This window comes from Ovis canadensis, chromosome 12, assembly GCF_042477335.2.
Source record: "Ovis canadensis isolate MfBH-ARS-UI-01 breed Bighorn chromosome 12, ARS-UI_OviCan_v2, whole genome shotgun sequence".
NCBI lineage: Eukaryota > Metazoa > Chordata > Mammalia > Artiodactyla > Bovidae > Ovis > Ovis canadensis.
In genome coordinates, this window is record NC_091256.1 from 37,782,418 (window position 1) to 37,802,559 (window position 20,142).

Below are 20,142 nucleotides of genomic sequence, written 5' to 3' on the forward strand. Positions count from 1 at the left end.
GATAAACGAAATCTAGTACATACATATGATAGAATATTATACAGTCTTAAAAGGAGAGAAATTCTGACACATGCTACGACATGAATGAAACTTGAGGACATTACGTTAAGTGAAATAAACTAGTCACAAAAAGAAAAATGGAATAATTCCATTTATATAAGTAGTCAAATTCATTGAAATAGTAAGTAGCACGGAGGCTGCCAAGGGCTGAGGGCAGGGAGGAATGAGCAGTTGGTGTTACATGAGCACAGGGCTTCAGTTTTGCAGGATGAAAGTTTTCCGGAGATTGACTGCACAACAATGTGACTATACTTAACATTGCTGAACTATACTTTTAGCAAGGGTTAAGGTTGTAAGTTTTGTGTTATATGTTTTTTTCTGCAATTAAAAAGGAAAAAGTATATATAGCTAATCAGAATCCATTGAAACTCTCAAACCTCTTTTTATTTAGTCTATTTTATAAGTTACAAATCTGCTGCTGCTGCTGCTGCTAAGTCACTTCAGTCACGTCCGACTCTGTGCAACCCCACAGACGGCAGCCCACCAGGCTCTGCCGTCCCTGGGATTCTCCAGGCAAGAATACTGGAGTGGGCTAACAGATAGGAAATACAATGTCTGGGTTTTAATTTACTCTTCTCATTGTAAAGTCCATCTTGTGAAGGTACCATTAAATAGCTTAGCCCCTTACGTCACTGCACCCAACCCAATCCTATCCTCCCAGAAAACACCCTAACTAGGAGGGCAGATGGATAACTGGGGCCAGGATCAGCTCAGTTCAGTTCAGTTCAGTCGCTCAGTCGTGTCCGACTCTTTGCGACCTCATGAACCGCAGCACGCCAGGCCTCCCTGTCCATCACCAACTCCCAGAGTCTACCCAAACTCATGTCCGTTGAGTCGTGATGCCATCCAACCATCTCATCCTCTGTCGTCCCCTTCTCCTCCTGCCCTCAATCTTTCCCAGCATCAGGGTCTTTTCAAATGAATCAGCTCTTCACATCAGGTGACCAAAGTATTGGAGTTTCAGCTTCAACATCAGTCCTTCCAATGAATATTCAGCATTGATTTCCTTTAGGATGGACTGGTTGGATCTCCTTGCAGTCCAAGGGACTTTCAAAAGTCTTCTCGAACACCACAGTTCAAAAGCATCAATTCTTCGGCGCTCAGCTTTCTTTATAGTCCAACTCTCACATCCATACATGACTACTGGTAAAACCATAGTCTTGACTAGATGGACCTTTGTTGACAAAGTAATGTCTCTGCTTTTTAATATGCTGTCTATACAGTAACTGTTTCATGCTAAATTGACTTGAATGTCTTTAATCTAAGGAATCAAAAGCTCACCCATTTGCTGTCTCCACTTAGCCTCAGATTAACTTTGTGAAATAAAGAAGGAAGGTATAAATAATAAAACTAGAAACACAGAGATCTAAAAATGCATAGGTCCATCCTGTACTTGAGATCATCATTCAGCAACAGTGTAAAAATCCTGCTGATGGTGTAAAAACCACACTTACAACTCAGAACTCCTAAAAGCTCAAATATTTGTTTTAGTTACAAGTATTTATTTTGATCAGGAAATGTCTCCAAAACAAGCATTTGTTTCAATAATTGAAACAAAGCAATCATGTATTTTGAAATTTTCACTTAAAAAAAAAGATGTGTAAGAAATATAGGGGCACAGATCCAATATACATAAACAGAGGATAATTTAAGTGGGCTTACTGGCAGGAAGTGGTTTAAATTGTTTCCAAAGTCTTATTTTGCTGCTTAGCTCAGGGGTCAGCCTGTCCTAGATGTTAACTAGTTGACCACATGTGGAGAGATAAGGGAGCAGGAAGGCTTTCCACATGTCCATTTCAAGCCAAACAAAACTGCACATAACTAGTGGATTCACCGAATAGACGAAGGCAGTGATGATTCACTTTTTAAAAGATTTTCTATGGGTTTCCTTTATAATAAAAAAGCATGATTCCATTTACAGAAATTCAATTTCAATCCAATCTACCAAGAAAGTATCTAACTCTAATAAAACAAGGTAAAAAGTGAATTCATTTCAAATCAAATTGGAACAGGTTCTATGAAGATATAGCTTCCCTGGTGGTTCAGTTGGTAAAGAATCTGCCTGCAAGGCGGGAAACCTGGGTTCAATAACTTCAAAGAATTTTATGACCTGAAACAATGATAGGTAAAATTACCAACTGTTTACAGATCCATGAGTGAGGAAAAGATGCCAACTCTAATAAGCTACCCACAGCACTTCCAGTTCATTTCCTTGCTTTAGTTGTTACCTGCTTTTCCTCAGCCCTTAGTCATGCCTGGCTTTCTCTAGTTTCTACCATGCAACAATTAGATTCCAAACCAAAGCTGAAAAACAAAAGATATATTGGAGATTTTAAGATTAAGACCAACCCCCCCAAAAAGAGAAAGCTTCAAAATTCAGTGATTTTTGCACCTTTATCTTTGTCATAGGCTATTACAAGGATGGGCTTCCAAGGTGGCTCAGTAGTGAAGAATCTGCCTGCTAATGTAGGAGATGTGGGTTCGATCCCTGGGTAAGGAAGATCCCCTGGAGGAGGGATAGGCTACCCACTCCAGTATTCTTGGGCTTTCCTCGTGGCTCAGCTGGTAAAGAATCCACCTGCAATGTGGGAGACCTAGGTTCAATCCCTGGGTTGGGAAGATCCCCTGGAGAAGGGAAAGGCTACCCACTCCAGTATTCTGGCCTGGAGAATTCCATGGACTGTATAGTCCATGGGGTCACAAAAAGTCGGACACGACTGAGTGACTTTCACTCACAGAGAATCCCTTGGATAGAGGAGCCTGGCAGGCTATAGTCCATAGGGTCACAAAGAGCCAGACATGACTGAAGCAATTAAGCAGGCACATAGGTTATATATGAAAGTTGTTAGGAGAGTAAATCCTAACAGTTCTCACCACAGGAAAAAAAATCTCTATTTCTTTCATTTTGTACCTACGTGAGATGATGGATGTTCACTAAATTTATTGTGATTATCATTTCATGATGTATGTAAGTCAAGTCATTATGCTGTACCCATTAAACATATACAGTGATGTATGTCAACTATATCTCCAGAAAATTGGAGGGTAAAAAAAAAAAAATAGACCAAACTCTCGTATGCTCTTCATCCAGATTCACCAAGTATTGATGTTTATCATGGTTGCTTTATTCATCTCACTCTCTATCTACATATTGAACCACTGAAGAGCAAACAGAGACATCATGACCCATTTACCCCTAAATATTTCAATGTGTATTTCCTAAGAAGAAGGACATTCTCTTACAAGACCACAATTCAGTTCAGTTCAGTTGCTCAGTCGTGTCTGACTCTTTGCGACCCCATAAATCGCAGCACGCCAGGCCTCCCTGTCCATCACCAACTGCCGGAGTTCATTCAGACTCATGTCCATCGAGTCAGTGATGCCATCCAGCCATCTCATCCTCGGTCGTCCCCTTCTTCTCCTGCCCTCAATCCCTCCCAGCATCAGAGTCTTTTCCAATGAGTCAACTCTTCACATGAGGTGGCCAAAGTACTGGAGTTTCAGCTTTAGCATCATTCCTTCCAAAGAAATCCCAGGGCTGATCTCCTTCAGAATGGACTGGTTGGATCTCCTTGCAGTCCAAGGAACTCTCAAGAGTCTTCTCCAACACCACAGTTCAAAAGCATCAATTCTTTGGCACTCAGCTTTCTTCACAGTCCAACTCTCACATCCATACATGACTACCACAAAAAGAAAAGAAAGATAAAGAAAAGAAAGATAAAAAGAAAAGAAAAATAAATAAATAAAAATTTAAAAAGATTATGGGGTAGTTACATAGATTTGTCTATCTCAAGTACAGGTTATGCATTTTTGGTAGGAATACCACATTATGCTATGTCCTTTTCATATCAGGAGCTACATGATGTCAATTCTACTCATAGCTCGTGAAGTTAATTTTGATCATTTGGTTATGGTGGTGTCCACCAAATCTCTCTATTGCAAACTTCTTTTTATCTTGTAATTGATAATTAATTTGTGGGGGTTATTTTGAATCTATGTAAATATTATTTTCCAGATCACACTCTTACTTTCTCATTTTAGCATCTTTTGATGATTCTTGCCTAAATCAATTTTTTATGGAGATATAATTCACATATTATAAAGTTCACTATTTAAAAAAATATTTATTTTTTCATTTATTTGGCTGGGTTGTTAGAACACAAGCTCTTTCATTGTGGCCCTGGGCTTTAGTTGTGGCACGTGGCTTCAGAGTGCACAAGCTCCATAATTGCAGCATACAGGCTTAGTTGCCCAAGCATGTAGGATCTTAGTTCCCTGACCAGGGATGGAACCCGAGTCGTCTGCATTGGAAGGTGAATTCTTAACCACTGGACCACCAAGGAAGTCCCCAAATTCACTATTTTGAAGTGTACAATTCAGAGGTGTACCCATCACCATTGTCTAATTCCATAACATTTTCATCGCCCCAGAAAAAAAATCCTACACCCCTTAGCAGTCGATCCCCTTTCCCCTGCTGTTTCCAGCTTCTCAGAACCATTAATCTACTTTCTGTCTTTATTGTCTTGGCTATTTCAGGCATCTCATATCAATGGATTCATACAATATGTGGTCGTTTGGGTCTTGCTTCTTTAATTGAAAACATTTTTAAGGCTCATTCATATGGCAGTTTTAATCAATCCTACATTCTTTTTTGCCTAAATCAATCAGTATGGTTCTTGAAAAATGATGATATTCTACATTGTTTCATCTACACTTACTACTGTTGTTCAGTCACTCAGTCATGTCCAACTCTGCGACCCAATGGACTGCAGCACACCAGGCTTCCCTGTCCTTCACAGTCTCCCTAAGTTTGCTCTAACTCATGTACACTGAGTCCATGATGCCATCCAACCATCTGGTCCTCTGTCTCCTCCTTCTCCTCCTGCCTTCAATCTTTCCCAGCATCAGGGTCTTTTCTAATGAGTCAGCTCTTCACATCAGGTGGCCAAAGTATCGGAGCTTCAGCTTCAGCATCAGTCCTTCCACTGAATATTTGAGGTTGATTTCCTTCAGAATTGACTGGTTTGATCTCCTTGCAGTGCAAGGGACTCTCAAGAATCTTATCCAACACCACAGTTCAAAGGCATCAATTCTTCAGCACTCAGCCTTCTTTATGGTCCAACTCTCACATCCCTACATGACTACCACAAAAACCACAGCTTTGACTATACGGACCTTTGTCAGCAAAGTCTGACTCTGCTTTTTAACACACTCTCTAGTTTTGTCACAGCTATTCTTCCTAGGAGCAAGTGCCTTTTAATTTCATTGCTGCAGTCACTATCCTCAGTGATTTTGGAGCCCAAGAAAATAAAGTCTGTCACTGTTTCCATTGTCTCCCCATGTATTTGCCATGAAGTGATGGGACCAGATGCTATGACCTTACTTCACTTACTAGTTAACATTATTTTTATCTCCCTTTATCAGGGAAGCACTTTAGGAAAAATTGCACTGTGAAGTCAATTTCAGACACGGTTCGTCTGCCCTCAAGTCGTTTCCAATCTTAGATGAAAGGTCTTACAGTGACCACCTTTCCACGAGTTTAGGTGATCTTCTCTCCTTCCCACTTGAACTAGCATCAAAGTGTCTCTGCCTGTCACCCCATAGGCTCCTCCCCCTCCTCCAGGTGCCCCTCCCGGCAGCTCAAGAGAAGGAAGTGACGCACCGGAAGTGTCCCTGTTCCCCTTGCAGAGGGGGGAAGGAATCAAACCCCCAAGATGGCGGCAGCGTCGGAGGAGCGGATGGCTGAGGAAGGAGGCGGCGGTCACGGCGACGGCGGCTCCCCTTCGGCCATCGCCTCTACCCAGCGACTGCCCCCACCGCCCCCGCCCCAGCCCCCGCAGCCGGGGTCCCAGGCGTCCCCAGCCCCGGGACTGGCTCCGGACCAGCTGCCTCAAAACAACACGCTGGTGGCGCTGCCCATCGTAGCCATCGAGAACATCCTCAGCTTTATGTCCTACGACGAAATTAGCCAGCTCCGTCTGGTGAGGCCCCCTGGGGACCCTTGCCGCCCTCTCCGAGAGCCGAGGTCTGGGGAGGGCCCGAAAGGGAAGAGCGTTCCCCGGGGAGGGAGCCCCTGGCGAGCTGCAGCTAAAGCACCAAGCGCACCCCTCCCGCCCCAAAGTCTCTCTTGGGGCTGGCCCGCGGGGTTTGTCCAGATTCCGCCCTTGCTCGAGGAGTGGGGGCGACTGCCTGCAGGAACTTGGCTTTGAGAGTCTGGGGGGCTCGGGGGCTCTGTGCCCCCGATCCGGAAGCGGGGCCACGGGCGGGGGCAGCAAGAACTGGGCTTCCAACCTCTGTCCGGCCTGAGCGTGGACGCCGAAGGGATCTCACCATCTGCCTTTTGTATATCACCTTCCAACCCCAGGCTGGAGTTGGCGAGCACTCCGAAGTAGGCGAGATTATCCCGGCTAGGTTTGGTTTGTCTGTGAGAATAACGTATTGTTCCCCCTACTACCCAAGTTTCCTTGTTGCGAAAGATAAAAGTCAGATAGGTCCGTCCTCCCAAAAGCCAGTAGAGGTTTGGAGGAATTCGAACTCGTTTTGGTAACCTCAACCCCAGCGCCTTGGTTGACCAATGAAGGCAATCCTGAGAAGTGACTATCGGGCTTTGCCTCACCCCTGACACTTGCCACCCCCTAGTAAAGCACCTTGCCCCTTGAGGAGGTTTTTTTCCTCTCCTGCATTTCTTTTCTAACTAGTGATTTACGCCCCCTCCCCCCGCCCCCCCCCCCCCGCCAACTTTAGGAGAGGTTTTATACCTTAAAATCACAGTAAGTCTGTCCATGATTAATGAAAATAAATGAATTTGCCTTTGGGATTTTTTTCATCCCAGAGGCTTCACTGAAGGTTCAATGACTACCTTAGTTCAGTCAGTCAGTTATTTTGCTTCCTCAGTGAATTTATCTTTAAGTGGTAAGGAAATTGAAGGAGGTGGACATTTTGAAATGATTATAAACCGTTTCTGTGTAGAAGCTAAATACGTGGTCGGGGTTGTTTTTAAGAGGACAAAGACATATCTGAATGTGCTGTGTATAGCGTTTTCTTAATAATCAATAAACTCTATTTTAGATTTACACCTTCAATTTAAAATTGATCATAATTGTATTTTTCAGATGCAAGCATATTTTTTAAAGGAGGCTATTAAATATTCAAACTGGTGAACCATTTATTTTCTTGTCAACACAGCACATCAACCATGCCAGTCTGCAGGATAGAAAATTCATTTGGAAAGTAGTATTTTAAAATGATTGTCCCTTAAATGATTGAATTTCCAAACATGTTATCCTAGAATTTCTTGTAGAATCCTAACTATTCCTTCGATTTTTGATAAAGAATGATATTTGATCAGAATTCTTGGTATACATTCCTGTTGCCTGGAAATTGGACATGACATTTGAATTGAGCCTTTCAGCCAGACAATGCCTTTGTAAAGCTTGGAATGTTCACCTTCTGTTTTATAAGTATTGAGAAAAACTGTGTGTGTGTGGGGGGGGGGATGTTCATTTGTTGGTCAATTTGCTTCTTTAAAAATTAAAAACATTCTTAAAGGGGAGAAAAACAGCCTATCCTAGGGGACAGAGTTAAAAACACATCCCACAGTTTATTAGTAAATGACATCTCTTTCAAATGAAATACTCAGCTGCATTCTTATTTTTAAGCAGTTATCTATTCTAGTATTTTAAAGATACAAATTTTGTAGTTTCAGAGATTTTTATCATAAGGAGTCCCTTACCACCCCCCTAAAAAGATTCAGCTCCCAGTTTTACTTCTTAAAGATGGTTTTTTTCTCTGTTTTAGTAATGGGGAACTATTTCTTATTTCTTTCTTAACTTAAGGTTAATGGATAATTCTTAGATTAAGTGGGTAATCTTTTGTGGCGATTTGGAAGGGTCTTTGGTTTTAAATTCTTTGGTTCATAAGTCATAAGGTGCAATTCAAGTAACATGAAAGATTCTTGCCACTAGGTGTCAGCATTAATTTAATTATGGTCATTAATGAAATTGGCAGTCTAGCGATAGTGCGTAGTATGTGCTTTCCATGCCTTTCCTAATTTAAGTGACCATTTATCCCTAACCGACTGTTTGCGAGAAAATCACTACCAGTTTGTATGCTGCTATCTGGCATATAAATTACATAGTTTCTTTTATTGTCAAGTATTTTTTTGAGTAGAATTAAGGTTGGGTGTACTTAGAAAAGAGTAATATTAATTAAGAACAGAATTAGTTTCCATAAAGCTAAATGTCAACCATTCAGTAGTTAATGAGCTAGTTTACATATTTGTCAGGTGCTTCTTTTTTACTTCCTTCAGCTTACTTGCCCAGTTAGAACCTTAGGCTTACCAGATGGCTCAGTGGTACAGAATCCACCTGCAGTGCAGGAGACACAAGAGACTCAGGCTCAATCCCTGGGTCATGGACGATCTCCTGGAGGAGGAAATAGCAACCAGTCCAGTGTTCTTGCCCAAGAAACCCCATGGACAGAAGAGCCTGGAGGGCTACAGTCTAAAGGGTGGCAAAGAGTCAGACACAACTGAGCACACACATTAGGACCTCAGTCATAACTATTGTTAACACCTAAATTAGAGGACAGGTGCAGGGTCCATGTACTTACTGCTCTATATTTGCTTAATACAGTTTGTCCCAAGTTGCCAAAATAACATTTTCCAATCGACTTTGCTTCCTCTTGCCATGAATAATTGAAATTTGACTCTCCAGTCTGGTTATTTCCAAAGGAATGTCCAGATCCCTTATTGAACTGGATTTTGTTTTATTTTTTCTGCCCTTGACTGTTGCTCCCAAAATGTACCTGGAACTTGGAAATCCTGGTTACATAAAAATAGTTCTTTAAATATTTAACTTCTCTAATATATTTTAAATTATTTGGATGAAGATACCTTTTTAAATGACAAAATGTGTACTTTGAGTTGTTTTCCAGTAAATCACATAAATTTGTGCTGACAGGTATGAGAGTTTTTGAAACAAGTGGCAAAGGTTAAGGAAGGTCCTGCACCTAGTTGCAGAGCACATCACAGCCAAATTGGAACATATAACGTTGACCTGTGAGTACAGAGTTCTCACTGAAAAAAAAAAAAAGTACGCAAGGCTTTTTAAAAGTTGTCTTAGGGAATTCCCTGGCAGCCCAGTGGAGAGGTCCTATAGATTTTTCCTCTGTGGTTCTAGTGGAGCTCCTGTAAATTTAATGGAATCCTATAAGTGGTTCAGGACAGATTTGATTAAAAGTTTAGTTCAAGTGTCATGCTTATTATCTGGAATGACATTTTCCATTTGACAGCAAAATACATAAATCTATGTTTTTGTCCCAGGATATTTCTCTAGTGCACTCTAGCTGGTGAAATCTATTACTCATTTATAGTTCCTTTTGCATCTTTTCTTCAAATGTGTTTGAAAAGTTCAGTTGTAGAGAGGGTTGACTGGCAGAAAATATGAAGGAAAATGGGAAAGTATTACCTTTTTTTTTTTTTTTAAGTAGGCAAGATGTCTTCCTTATATCTCTTTCTCTATATCAGTAGTTCTCAATTTTGTCTCAAGACACCTTTATGCACGGGGATGACCCAGAGAGATGTTATGGGGAGGGAGGTGGGAGGGGGGTTCATGTTTGGGAACGCATGTAAGAATTAAAGATATTAAAATTTAAAAAATAAAAAACCGAAAAAAAAATTAAAAAAAAAAAAAGACACCTTTACATTCTTAAAAGTCACTGAGGACCCAAATCGCTTACCTTTGAAGATTCTAAAATACCCAAGAATGCACAGTACATGATTCCATTAGCTGTCATCACATGTCACGTTGCCACACACATTCTGCTGTGTCTTGTGAGAGAATAAGCATGAAAATGGCAAATAACATCTTAGCATTATGAAAATGATTTAGCTTCAGAAACTCTTGAAAGGATCTTGGGAACCACAAGGGTCCCTTGACCACACTTTGAGAACCATTGCTCTGTATCACTGTATTATAGAAAATACACTGTCTGTACTGCTGAGGGGTTTTTCCCCTACCATGTCATCATCAGGTTATTTATTTTATTAACAAATTCTTAAGTATAGGTAAGAAATTATATTTTGGGAATACTTCACTCCTGCAGATTCTCAAAGGTGTCCAATCGGTAACCCTGTCCACAATATCATCACTGAGACACAACGTACATACCTTCCTTGAGCACGTTTACAAAGAATCAGGATAACAAATGCATAGTAGTAAATACAAGAATGTTGAGGTTAATCAGCAGAGGCTTCCTCAGGGTCATGAATTTTTATCCAGTCAGTAAAGATGGAAGAACATTCCCAGTAGGGAAAAAAAAAAAAAGATATGTAATTATCTTAATTGTTTTGTTCAGGCTAATATTAAATTTATATTTTCTTTCCAAGTGCATATGTAGGAGGGACACACAGGGAATTTTTTAATTTGTTGTAATTTTACCAACAGACAATTGAGAATTAACTCTCTGTCTCTGTATATAGTAGTATATCTTAAATGGTCCATTACCAAAAGGATAGAATTTTTTCTTATAAAAGATTAAAGTGTTCTTGTGAAAGAGATGGGAAGTTGTATACGACTGGCTCATTCATTGTTCATTTTTTAAATGATTTTATCGCCTCTGTCCATGGGATCACATACGAGTTGGACAGAGTTGAGCACACATGCACCCATCATTAACTTTTTGCCACGTTTACTTTATCTTGTACGCTCATTCACCATTTGAAAGTAAGGTGCAAATACAGTGACATTTTACCCCTAAAATACTTCTATATAGTCACAATATCATCACTTCCAAGGTATTTAATATTACATTTTATATTCAGGTTTCTCAGTTGTCACCAAAATGTGTTTTGATAGCTTGGAGATGGGTTGGGGAGGTAGTTAAGGTTCTTAAATTTAATAAAGCATTAGTCTCTGTAATCTGGAACATCTCTCCCGCCTTTTCACTGTTTTCATTCTTTCATGACTTTCTAAAGAATCCAGCCTAGATGGCTGTCAAATATTCTGCACAGAAGATTTGTCTGATTGAGAGGATTATAGGAAGATCTTGGTCTAGCTCCATGGCAAAACTTGAGTAGTGTGGCAAAAATCACCCCCACTAAAGTCCTGCTTTCTAGACTCATGCCAACAGTTTCTATAGCAGTAGAATATTAGAGACCCTAATCAACTGAGAATAATTAGGATAAACATTTCAGTCTGCATAGCTACTGATCACTAAGTTTAACAAGACACAAATCAGGGCTTCCCTGGTGGCTCAGTGGTAGAGAATCTGCCTGTCAGTGCAGGAGACACAGGTTCAACCCCTAGTCCAGAAAGATCCCACATGCCTCGGAGCAGCTAAGCCCTTGTACCACAACTACTGAGCCTGTGCTCTAGAGCCCAGGAACTGTAGCTACTGAAGTGCAAGCACCCTGAAGCCCATGCTCCCCAACAAGAGTAGCCCCCGCTTGCTGCAACTGGAGGAAAGCTGGTGCAATCCCGCACAGCCAAAAATAAATAAAATTAGGGGAGGGAATACACAGATCAAAAGACCTGGATTGTTCCCCACCCCTGACATAGCTTAGTTTTTATTGACGTGCCATCCTAGGTACTTTGCTAACCCTTGAAATGTGTAGCCACTATGAAAAAGTGAGGAAACAGAGTAATCCATATTAAAGTCCATATTAGAATGATACGTGTGTGTGTGTGAATCACTATTTGCTGGAGGACCCAAATTCTTAATTTCACTTTTTGCCCTTAATGATTGGATGACCTTGAACAAGTCATATACGTTCCTAAGGCCTCAGTTTTCTCATTGTAAAAAGAAAGGGTAGATTCTGGTGTCTTATGTCCCTTTCAGGTCAAGGGTCTAATAAGCAGCTTAATCTTTGATAATAGCTTCCTTATTAATTGGGGGAAACTGGGAGTTGGTGATGGACAGGGAGGCCTGGCGTGCTGCAATTCATGGGGTCACAAAGAGTCGGACAGGACTGAGCGACTGAACTGAACTGAGTTGGCTTTGCAGGTGGCACTAGTGGTAAAAAACCCGCCTGCCAATGCAGGAGACATAAGAGATGCAGGTTTGATTCCTGGGCAGGAAGATCCACTGGAGGAGGGCATGGCAAACCCACTCCAATATTCTTGCCTGGAGAATCCCATGGACAGAGGAGCCTGGTGGGCTACAATCCATGGGGTCACAAAGAGTCGGACACGACTGAAGCAACTTAGCATGCATGCATTGACTATCCAGTTCATTTGAGAACTGTAGAGAATGAAATGAGTACATTAAAAATATGATTCCATTACCATATTTCCTTGATTCTAAGATATAGTTTCATATTTTAACATTTTTGAAATGATAATGCATCTTGATCAAATTATATTATTATATTGGTACTTTAAAAAAATTCTTTTTATTAAATTGAAAGCATATCTTAAAGTCTCCACAGCATCTTAAAATTGAAGAAACCCAGTGTATTTTAAGGCATCTAAGATATCTGAGAAGGAAATGCTCAGTAGTTATAATATATACTGTAAGATTATTCTACTGTCAAGTGTTAAAAGATAGAAAATGTACATCTTGGAATCAACCAAGATTTTACAGTAGAGGTTTAACAAGAAAATTGTGGATTTCACGGATTTAAGGTATGTGTCTTGCCTTTTTAAGAAGGGCCATAGTGGCACAACACATTGAAAAGGATTTCTAAATAAACACAAGTGATGAAACAAAATTTTTATTTTTCATCACTTGTTAGAAAATGGTAAAAAGAAGAAACATGGCATTTTAAATCTTGAAATTATTAACAAAGAAAACAAATCTGTTCTTCATACTAGAACAGCAAATAACAGAGGGACAAGTTAAATGTCTCTTAAGTTAAATGTCTCTATTGTATACTTACTCCATTAGTTACCTTTTGTTTATATAGTATGTATTTTCCTAATCTCTAAATATATTGATCATTTTTGACATAGTCATCATCTTTGTATATTAGATTCTAGAATTTTTCTGTCTTGAGTAAATTGCCAAACTGCTAGGATTTTTGTTTTGTTTTAATAACTGGGGAAATATTTCTTTTCTGTAGCCTTGGGAAATAAGTAACCCCAAATTTAGAGCTACACTTTAAATAAGGTAATTTTGTTTTGCAAGGTAATATGCATTGATAGCAGTTATAATTATACGGCTCACCTTGGGGAAAATTAATATATTTCTGTTTTTGTAGAGGTCACTTTGCTTCCTTCTGAATCCTAAACGAAAGAGAGTTATATGCTCTATGGTGTTTTTGGTTTTATGCTATTGGCCAGTCAGTGCTTATAAAACATTTATGAAAGGAAGAATATTACATTAAGTACTGTTCTTGTCCTGTAATATAAACTAATGCTTCAGGTCTTTTGGGTTCTGTGGTGCTAGTCTAGTTTGCTTTTGTTACCTCCTATCTTCTAATTTTTTTTTAGTTGAGGTATAGTTGATTTACAGTATTTGTTTCAGATGTATGTTTTCTGATCTTTTTGCCAGCTTTTGATTAGAATGATCAGTTAAGACTCATTTATAAGTCTTTTTTCGTGTCTTTCACCTCTTTATTTGGGATTCATCTGCAGTGGTTTCGGCTATCTTCATGTGAGATCTCCAGAACCTTATCTTCAGTTGTAACATTATAGTTGCTTACGGAAAAGGACCAGTCAACTGTCCCAATACCAGGTCTCTCCCAAAATGGATGTTCTTTTTCCTTTTAAATTTTTATTTCTCATTACTGTCTGATTTTCCTGATCAAAACATGGGAGATTTTATTCTTCTCAGCTTTGCTTACGTATCTGATCTGTCTTCAGAAGTAGTTAGCTAATGGTTTATTCATTCCAGGCTTTGTGCCTTTGTTCCATCAGCATTAACTTAGCAGTCCTGTCCTTTCTTCTTTTAAAGCCTAGGATCACGCTAAGTCTTCCTTGGTTGACCTTACCTGGTATTTATTTATAAAAAATTACTCAGTCGATTGTATGCTCATATTAGTCAGTACTCCTTCCATTGCATTTCTAGATTATTAAAAGATTCCTAAATTGAGTATTTAGCTAGATTTAGTGCAGCAAAATTCTAGAATAATGAAATAATTTAGAAAGTACCTTGGAAGTTATTACAGCAGTGTGCTGTGTGCTAAGTCACTTCAGTCATGTCCTACTCTGTGCAGCACTACGGACTGTAGCCTTCCAGGCTCCTCCGTCCATGGGATCCTCCACACAAGAATACTAGAGTGGGTTGCCATGCTTCCCTCCAGGAAATCTTCCCAACCCAGGGATTGAACCTGCTGCTCATCTGCCTGCTGCATTGCAAGCGGATTCTTTACTGCTGAGCCTCCTGACTTTTTCACTTTGTAAATAAACATTTTTTTTTCTTCAGTTTTATAGAGATGGCATTGATATATAGCACTGTATAAGTTTAAGATGTACGGAATAATGATTTGACTTTTTAAAAAATTAGGAAATCGTTACCACAGTGGATTTAGTTCCATTATTCAACTCAGACATTATCAGAAAGGTTAGAGAGTCCACAGAACAAAAGAGTATTTTTCTACAAAGTTGTGTTAGAGGGTGAAAGTGAAAGTGAAGTCGGTCAGTCGTATCCGACTCTTTGTGACCCCGAGGACTGTAACCTACCAGGTTCCTCTGTCCATGGGATTCTCCAGGCAAGAATACTGGAGTGGGTTGCCATTTCTGCCTCACATTAAATAGTTTCAACAACAATGAAATCCCCAATTTTTATTCCTCAGAGTTCATTTTGAAGTCTTTGGGTGGGGTTTTTTTTCCTACTTGATAATGTCTGTTGACTTTTGGACACAACTGAGTGACTGAACTGACTGACTTTCTCCTATGACAGATTAGAATTTAGCCAGCTTTATATCCCCTCATCAGACACACAAAGACATACTTTCTTTTTCTTCCTCCAGTAACATGATAAATGTTTCTTTTTTCCTCACACAAAGTTCAGTACCATTGTTTATGGCAGTGTGGTTCTCAAATGCAGTCCAGGTTTACCAGAAGGATTCCCAAGACTCAAGGAGTCTATATAATCTAAAATATTTTCATTACTGTACTAAGGTATTGTTTGCACTTTTTACTCTCATTCTTTCACAAAGGTCCAGTGGCGTTTTCCAGTAGTTCTGTGATATGTGATGGTGTCATCATACAGCTAATGAAATGTGCACTTGTATATTGTGTTTTCTAGAATTTTCTTAGGTAAGAATACCTCAGTAGATTAATGCAAAAGAAGCAGATATGAAAATTCACCTATTTCTATTAAACTGCTAAACCTAAACTAGATTAAAGAGATTTATAGATGTACTCATTAAATATTTTGTTTTAGAAACATTTATATCAGTACATATTGGGTTTTTTTTTTTCACTAGACACTGAACAAATGTTTATAACTTATTCAGTTAGAAATAGATTCCACTGTATTTTAAAATATGATTTATTAGAATTACTCTATCAGTAAAGTATCAGTACTTTATTATGTTTTCATCTACTTTGAAATTGAGAAGAACTGTTTACCTTCATACCTTTCATCTGGCATACTATTATATAGGGAATGGCTAGTATTTAGTATTCGGAGAAGGTGATGGCACCCCACTCCAGTACTCTTGCCTGGAAAATCCCATGGATGGAGGAGCCTGGTGGGCTGCAGTCCATGGGGTCCCAAAGAGTCTGACACAACTGAGCAACTTGGCTTTCACTTTTCACTTTCATGCATTGGAGAAGGAAATGGCAACCCATTCCAGTGTTCTTGCCTGGAGAATCCCAGGGACGGGGGAGCCTGGTGGGCTGCTGTCTATGGGGTTGCACAGAGTTGGACACGACTGAAGTGACTTAGCAGCAGCAGTATTTAGTATTAGAGTATCAAAACCTTTATTAGCTCAGCCCAGTATACCAGAATTTTTATCAGGAGAAAGCAACTTTTGAGTTTCATCAGTACTTGGTTTTAGTTCAAGCATTTGTATTTGGGTGCTATGAGAGATAGAAGCGTTAAGACAGCCCTTGCCTAATCGACTTAGCCTTGATGTAGATTTATCTCAGTTTCATCTCAGCATTGTGCTTTCAACATCCACGCCTATACAGTGAGAACTGAGGTCCAGGCTGATACCTCTGAGTCAATGCAAAATAGTCAGGAAACAAACAACAAACATATTTTGTGTAGTAGGTTTCATTAAGATAAGAAAGATACTGGGATATTTCAGAAATATAAGAGCTAAGTATATAAAGCAAAGTTTTCAAATTAGTGGTAAAGTTAAAATTGTTAACAAAATTTTTTAAACAATTTTTAGATAGCGATTTATAGTTTACCATGATTTAATGTCTGTTTTTTTTTTTTTTAATCCTAATGATACCCCTGTTGTATGAGGTACTAGCCATATTTTATAGACGTCTGATTCAGGCTTTCAAAAAGGAACTGACTTGCCCAAGGACATAAAATGGCTGGACTCAAATTTAGGTGTTCTGACTTCAGATCCTATGCTTTTATTATATAAAGATACCATTTTTAAAGTTGTTTCTGCTATACATGTTAAAATATTTTGAAGGATATGTATGACAGTATCTAGTATAGGCTTTGGCTATTATAAACTATCATACTTCATCCAAGTAACTAGAAGAAATGATTTAAAACTTTCATTCTGGTAATGATAAAAACTTTGTGAGGGGTTAGACTCAAGTTTGAATATGTATTTTTGGCTAGAGAAGAATTTTCTTGTTTCAAACCATTAGAAGCCTTCAAATATTTTGTTTTAATGATCTTTAAAATTATAGACTTTGACCATAATAGTGGGGATACATTCAGAACATTCCACAGATACCAAAAATAAAGAATCAAGTGGGACTCTGAACTTCCACTGCATGAGTTTGATCCCTGGTCGGGGAACTAAGATCCTGCAAGCCATGTCGCACAACCAAGAAAAAGTCAAATATATAAATAAATGAGGAAACATATATATTATTTTTTAAAGGGTAAATTATTCCTTACTTACGTATAGTATTAGTTTTTAAATGTAGTATTGCAGGTTACAGTGAAGAATTCACATATACTGATTCAAAGATTCAGATAGCAAACTGGAGAACAGTTCTAGCACAGAGAACTTTGAACCATCAGTTAATGAGTCTAAGTTAATTGTTATCAATTTGTTTTTTTTTAAATTAATTTTACATACTTTTTTGGCTGCACTATACAGCATCTGAGATCTTAGTTCCCTGACCAAGGGTTGAACCCACACACCTTACATTGGAAGCATGGATGGAGTCTTAACAACTGGATTACCAGGGAAGTCCCTTTATTAATTTTTATTGGAGTATAGTTGCTTAACAATGTTGTATTAGTTTCTGCTGCACAGCAAAGTGAACTAGTTATATATATACATATATATATCCCCTTTTTAGATGAAGTTTTTACTTTTAAAATTCTTTCTCATTCTGTCTTCCCATAGGTTTGTAAAAGAATGGACTTGGTCTGCCAGAGAATGTTGAATCAGGGATTTCTAAAGGTGGAAAGGTACCATAATCTATGTCAGAAACAAGTTAAAGCACAGCTCCCAAGGTATGTTATGGTTATCAGTGGCAGTAATTCTACAACTGGGGATTTTATTTGTTTCTTGATTATTATTATTTTTTTAAAAAATCTAAGTAAGGGTTTACATGTTAAATGGTTTCCACATTTTTGTAGCAAAGTGTACACAGATCACAATAAATAATTTTACTATGGTTTGTTCACACTGGCTATATCTGTTCAATATTTTAGTTTGAGCCAGGGCATTTAGGCAAGAAAATGAAATTAAAGGCATTCAGATTGAAAGGAAGAAATAAAATTCTATTCACAGATAACATTCTATTCACAGATAACATCGATCTTATATACACATGATATTATATATGAAATACACTGATTAGTTATCAGAGCCAAAAACAAGTTCAGCAAGGATACTAGATAAAAGATTAGTATACAGAAATCAATTGTATAATGCTATGCACTAGCAATAAACAGTCCAAAAATGGAGACAATTCGGTTCACAATAGCATTGATAGTAATTATATATATATATATATATATATAAAACAAAAGAAGTACAAAACTTGTTTATTAGAAACCAGGAAGCACTGTTAAAAGACATTAAAGACTTAAATGAATGGAAAGGCATTCTGTGACCATGGATTGGAAGGTTTCATTTTAAGATGGCCAGGGATTGAATCTGCGTCTCCTGTGTGTGCAGCATTGCAGGCAGATTCTTTACCTGCTGAGTCATCTGGGAAGCCCATTAAAATGGCAGTATTCCCCAAATTGATATATATATATATTCAGTATATATTCAGTGGTAAAGAACCTGGCTATCAGTACAGGAGACATAAGAGATACAGGTTTGATCCCATGCACCTGGAGAAGGGCATGGCAACCCACTCCAGTATTCTTGCCTGGAGAGTCCCATGGACAGAGGAGCTTGGCAGGCTACAGTCCATGGGGTTGCAAAGAACCAGACGTGACTGAAGCAACTCAGCACACAGAGCAACCCCTATCAGAATCCTAGCTGTCTTTTTGTAGAAATTGACAGACTGATCCTGTAATTCCTATGGAAATACAAAAAACTCAGAATAATTAAAACAATCTTGAAAAAGAATAAAATTGGAAAACTACCATTTCCCAGTTTCAAAGCTTTAGCTACAATAATCAGTCTGGTGCTAACATAAAAATAGACATACAGATCAATGGAATAGAGTCCGGAAAGTCAACCTTTACATTTTTTGTCAATTGATTTTCAATAAGAATGCCAAGAAAATTCAATGAGGAAGGAATAGTGTTTTCAACAAATGATGCTGGGACTAAAGAATGAAGTTAAAGATGTTCCTCAAACCAAATAAAAAAATTAGCTGAAAATGAACCATAGACTTAAGTGCAAATGTCAGTGCTATATTATAAAACCTTGAGAAGAAAATGTAGTCATAAACCTTCATTAACTTGGATTAAGTTCTTTAGATACAACACCAAAAGGACAAGTAACAAAAGAAAAAGTAGACAAACTAGAAGTCATCAAAATTGAGAATGTCTGTGCCTCAAAGGACACCATCCAGAAAATAAAAAGACAGCCACAGAATGGGACAAGACATTTGCAGCCCATGTATCTGCTACGGGACTTATATCCAGATTATAGTAGGAACTCTTACTACTCAACAATAAAAGGGGGAACTACCCTGGTGGCCAGTGGTTAAGATTCCACACTTCCCCAGTGCAAGGGGCACAGGTTCAACCCCTGGTCCAGGAATTAAGATCCCACATTTTCCTGATGTGACCGAAATATATTTTTTAAGGCATAAACAATAAAAGGTAAATAACCCCAATTTGAAAATGGGCAAAGAATTTGATAGAAGTTTCTCCAAAGAAGATGTACTAGAGGCCAAACATCGTTAGTCATCAGGGCATTGGAAATCAAAATACTATTGGATACCAGTGAACACCCACCAGGATGGATGGCTAAAATTTAAAAGGACAAATGTTGGGAGGGAGATGGACACATTGGAACTTTCACATATTACTGGTGGGATAATGAAATTTTGTAGCCACTTTACAAAACAGTTTCTCAAAAAATGATATACAGAGTTACCGAATGGTGCAGCAGTTTCACTACTGCATTTACTGCTGTATATGCATATACTGCTGTATACCACATTTCACCACTGTGTATACTCAGGAGAAGTGAAACTATGTCTACCCAAAGTACACAGTACTCATAGCATTATTCATCATAGCCAAAAAGTGGAAGCAACCCAAGAGTCCAGCAACAGATGAATGGATAATCAAAATTATGGTATGTCCATATAATAGAATAATACTCAGCAATACAAAGGAATGAAGAACTACTGAGACATCCTTCTACATGGTTAAACCTTGAAAACATGCCAAGTGAAAGAAGATAGTCACAAAACACATACTGTTAAGATTCCAGTTATCTGAAGTATCCCGAATAGGCAAATCCATAGAAACGGTGAATTAGCTGTTGCCAAGGGCTGGATAATGAGAGTAATAAATAACGGTTACAGGCTTTCTTTTTATGATAATGAAAATGTTCTGAAATGAGATGGTAGT

The 20,142-nt window shown here is 38.6% G+C and overlaps 1 protein-coding gene across 3 annotated transcripts in view; it reads left to right on the plus strand.

Moving 5' to 3' along the window:
- Nucleotides 1–5,721: 5,721 nt before the first annotated feature.
- Nucleotides 5,722–20,142, plus strand: part of FBXO28 (F-box protein 28) — a 34,834-nt gene continuing 20,413 nt past the window's right edge. The window contains exons 1-2 of one of the 3 annotated variants that reach the window (XM_069545428.1): nucleotides 5,722–6,041; nucleotides 17,498–17,607. In XM_069545428.1, the coding sequence (XP_069401529.1) occupies nucleotides 5,775–6,041; nucleotides 17,498–17,607 (377 nt within the window). In that variant the 5' untranslated portion in view covers nucleotides 5,722–5,774. The remainder of the gene's footprint in view (nucleotides 6,042–17,497; nucleotides 17,608–20,142) is intronic. The other 2 variants (XM_069545427.1, XR_011247659.1) reach the window with 2 other exon arrangements.